The 4,181-nt window shown below is 36.4% G+C and overlaps 2 protein-coding genes across 2 annotated transcripts in view; both read left to right on the top strand.

The window, feature by feature from the left end:
* The window catches only part of LOC117109860 (cadherin-7-like), a 17,271-nt gene extending 14,958 nt beyond the window's left edge, over positions 1-2,313 (top strand). The window contains exons 18-21 of the mRNA XM_033252307.1: positions 645-759; positions 1,412-1,693; positions 2,096-2,193; positions 2,278-2,313. Coding sequence (XP_033108198.1) covers positions 645-759; positions 1,412-1,693; positions 2,096-2,193; positions 2,278-2,313 — 531 coding nt within the window. The remainder of the gene's footprint in view (positions 1-644; positions 760-1,411; positions 1,694-2,095; positions 2,194-2,277) is intronic.
* LOC117109971 (protocadherin Fat 4-like) overlaps positions 625-4,181 on the top strand; it is a gene marked incomplete in the record, with an annotated part of 23,296 nt that continues 19,739 nt past the window's right edge. The window contains 5 exon segments of the mRNA XM_033252487.1: positions 625-759; positions 1,412-1,693; positions 2,278-2,420; positions 2,938-3,133; positions 3,867-4,099. Of these exon segments, the coding sequence (XP_033108378.1) occupies positions 2,394-2,420; positions 2,938-3,133; positions 3,867-4,099 (456 nt within the window).

Raw genomic sequence — 4,181 nt, 5'->3', positions numbered from 1 at the left:
GTACAGGGCGCCCTTCTGTTGCTAAGTATATCCAGACGCAAAAGGCGCCCTTCCTTTTCCACTAATGGAGGAAAACTTTTTCACTAAGAGTGCGTCCGGCCATGCGATTCTGCGCTGTATTGTTGTTATTATTCTTTACTGATTCATGATTATGCTTTAATTGTTTTGTGTATTATTTGGATAATAGCAACGATTTCTACCGCCACCAAGGAGGTAAATGTATTCACCGGTGTCACTGTCTGGGTGTCTATTACAGTTTGTTTTTTATATCTAGTATCTTTGTTGAGAATTGATAATAAAATACGCGACGACTTGGTAACGAAAGTTTGGCAGAAGTTTTTTTAGATCCAGCTGTAGGGGGCGTCCCATTTTTCGTATTCCCACCATGCATTTCTGTGGAAGACGGTGGAACACTTTTTTTGTGTGGAGAACTCTATCTTGTATTTCTAGTATCTTTGAGAGAACGTAGGACGCCAGGTAGGACGGTCAAGCATGAGCGATTACGCTCTAGCGTCGCGTCGACGCACAAATCGAAAGCTCCTTATTGTCGTTTTGTGGGACCTTAGCAACAATATCCAAGGGGCTCGAACATATTGTCTGATGATGAATTTACTGATTTGTTTTTACTTGTTATTATAACTTAGATATTTGAATTCTCTGCAACCGATGAAGATATTTATCCAAATAATATTGTAATATTTAACATTACCGAGGAGTCTGAATCCGGTCATCATTTCTACATTGAGAATGATGTAACTGGTTAGTATAGATTTGTTTGTTAACTGAAGTAACTATATAAATAATAAATGTGATATTCATAAAAAGTAATTATATAAATAAGCCAAAAAATATTATTGTTATGTTGATTAAATGTCCTTATAATGAATATATCATAATATAATGTAAGAATAATAATGTTTCATACTGTATTCTTCATAAGCCTTATTCCGGTCAATTTCTATTATTAATAATTCCTATTCTCTTTATCTTTTATTGGAAAATGAGCTCTTTTATAATCTTGTATCTTTTTTCTATCTATTTTCTATAGCTATGTTTTCATTTTCTACCACTGCCTATCTTACTCCTAATTTCAATAAATATTTTTACATTATTAATGTAAAATTAATTATATATATGTGTTCATATTTGATAATTTTAAACAAGTATTTGTCATTTTGGTGAAATTTCAAAAAACATTTTTCGCCATAGAATAACAATAGTATTTGGAAATATCAAGCTACATTCACATCGGTTCCGAATCGAAATTCGGACCATTTCCCGAAGAGCCGAACACCAGCGTCCCTATTCTTACACACTCGGAGGCTTTCCGATCTGATAATTTGGATTTGGTGTGAATGCCCCTTTATGTATCTTTGGATCAATGATTTTGTTTTATTTTCATACCATAAAGCTTCCAGCGGAAAGGTCAAAATTAGCAACGCTCCAGCTTCCAATGACGAGTCGTACGTCATCTCAATCGGTGTTTACAACATCGATGACACTCAACTCATCAACGGGAATAGGTCAACTGTTGAGGTGCGCATCATTTCTTCGCCATACAGCATCAGCATTCTACCCATAGAGAACGTTACCGTGTATGAGTACGAGACCGGAAACGTCACAACTATTTATGTAGACGCTGAAGGAAACCTTGATGATGTCGCGTATAATATTAGTCAAACATTTGCAAAAGGTATTTTCATCAGTATTCATGTATATAAATATGTGTGGTCTATGCACAGTCAAAAAATAATTGTAGACTAACAAAATTAAACAACTGAATGAAAACATTTTTTTACGAAAAACCCATAATGCCACAATCCGCGTTTGCAGCCATTTTGTTTTGTCGAGTATTTACCAGTTTTCTATTTGACTGGTCGTCTTCGTTATGTAGGATCTTACCGCTGCGCAGGTAGGCGTGGTTTAACGAAGAACGACCAGTCGAATACGGCCATCACTACATTTATTTGGACTATAATTTTATATAATACATAGGCCTACTCCAAGCATCGAAATGCTCGCCATCGTGTCGGGATTCAATATTTCGACATTAATTATGTCATCATCAGGAATGATAATTTTATTTCGTCAACAGCTCTATTTTCTGTCGTTCCTTCAACTGGTGATATCTTACTGCTATTGTCCCCTCTTGAGATAGCTTTATTAACGGGATATCCTGCAAGTTCTATTAAAGTAAGCGTGCTGTCTCTTATACACATCTAGATGTGTATAAGAGACAGATTATAATTATTATTATATTATTTTTTTTTTCTGAAGATACCGTCTCAACCGAAATATCGTCGTCTGGAGTAGCCGTTGACGAAAATCAATTAATTCTAAATAGCTCCGCCATCGGGCGCTACGTTATAAACGTGACAGCATACAACAGTAGCATGCCATCTGTTAACGATGTAACCACGGTAAAGTTTGATGAGTTAAATCGATAGGTCCACGGTACCACTTAGTGGCGTATCTACAGGTAGAAGAATTATTGAAATGTGGGAGGGGAGTAAAGGTGAAGTGGGAATACTAGGGCCGTTATCCCGAAAAATTAAGGTGATGGCCTAATTCTTTTGCTTAGAAAATTTACAGTGGGGGGTAAAGGTGTGGTGGGGAAAGACTGGACGCGGGGGAAGACGGGACGATGGGAAGAGGTGAGCTGTTTTCTCCCTCACTGAGATGTCTAGATACGCCACAGCTACTAATCTTTTTGATTGTATACCATTCAGTATTGTTGGTGGTAAAGAGTGTTATTCGTGCAGTGGAAGCAACTGACTACAGCTTTTATCAGTAAAATGCTTACTAAATTTAAATTTGTCAAATCTTAATGTTACTTATTTTAACAAATACAGTAGGTCTATAAGGCGAGTGCTTTTTAGGTGTTTGACTCTTAACCATATTTTTAGCATTAATTAATCGGCGCAACTTTGTTTACAGGTTTTTATTACTGTGTTGTCTTCTAAAAATACCCATCCTGTGTTCAACAATGTCCAGCCTCAAATCATACCAAGCGATGCAATATCAGAAACTGTTATTTTTACTTTAAGTGCAACGGACGAAGATTATCCAGAATTTGGAAATGGTGAAATATTGTACGATATAACAAATGAAATTAGTGAATTGGATGAAACAAGTAAGCCAAAATATATTGGAATGCAATTACGACGTATTAAATTATTTGAGCTTTTTCCACACATTTCTAGTGTTAAAATATATTGGGTCCGTCCCTCTGGTGATTGTTATACAAACGTGGTTTGACTGAGACTCCGGAAAGGTCTGTTGACACTGTGCTTAGGCAGTAGGCTTATTCGACTGGTTCATTCCGTTGAGTATTATTTTTATTCGACTGGTTCGTAAAATAGACTTCGTTGACAAACGAAAATTAACGTAACCGGAATGCGTTAATATAAAAAAAAATATGGCCGACTGGTCAGTTTAGCGACAAAATTTGCGTTAATATAATTTTAGATTAAATTTCAGATAATAGAAATTATAATATTTACTCACAATGAAGTCAAAAAATAATTGTAGGCTAACAAAATTAAACAACTGAATGAAAACATTTTTCACGAAAAACCCATAATGCCACAATCCGCGTTTGCAGCCATTTTGTTTTGTCGAGTATTTACCAGTTTTCTATTTGACTGGTCGTCTTCGTTATGTAGGATCTTACCGCTGCGCAGGTAGGCGTGGTTTAACGAAGAACGACCAGTCGAATACGGCCATCACTACATTTATTTGGACTATAATTTTATATAATACATAGGCCTACTCCAAGCATCGAAATGCTCGCCATCGTGTCGGGATTCAATATTTCGACATTAATTATGTCATCATCAGGAATGATAATTTTATTTCGTCAACAGCTCTATTTTCTGTCGTTCCTTCAACTGGTGATATCTTACTGCTATTGTCCCCTCTTGAGATAGCTTTATTAACGGGATATCCTGCAAGTTCTATTAAAGTAAGCGTGGATGTGCTGGTGTATGATCTGAGCATAGTCCCTGGCTTTGATAATGCGACTGTGGAGTTTCGAATCCAGCTACCGAACCCCGGTCCGAATATTACTCACGTACCGGCATACTTTGAGCTACAGGAGGTAAAGATACATTGGTAGCAAACAAGAAAATATTGTTAGGATTGTTTCAAAAATGGCATTCCTATTGCGAGCAATGTTGCTA

This window comes from Anneissia japonica, unplaced genomic scaffold, assembly GCF_011630105.1.
Source record: "Anneissia japonica isolate Jap-2015-1 unplaced genomic scaffold, ASM1163010v1 scaffold585_len4108843_cov191, whole genome shotgun sequence".
In the NCBI taxonomy this organism is placed as follows: Eukaryota; Metazoa; Echinodermata; class Crinoidea; order Comatulida; family Comatulidae; genus Anneissia; species Anneissia japonica.
Note: the sequence above shows the minus strand (reverse complement) of the source record. Positions and strands in the feature narration are given on the sequence as shown.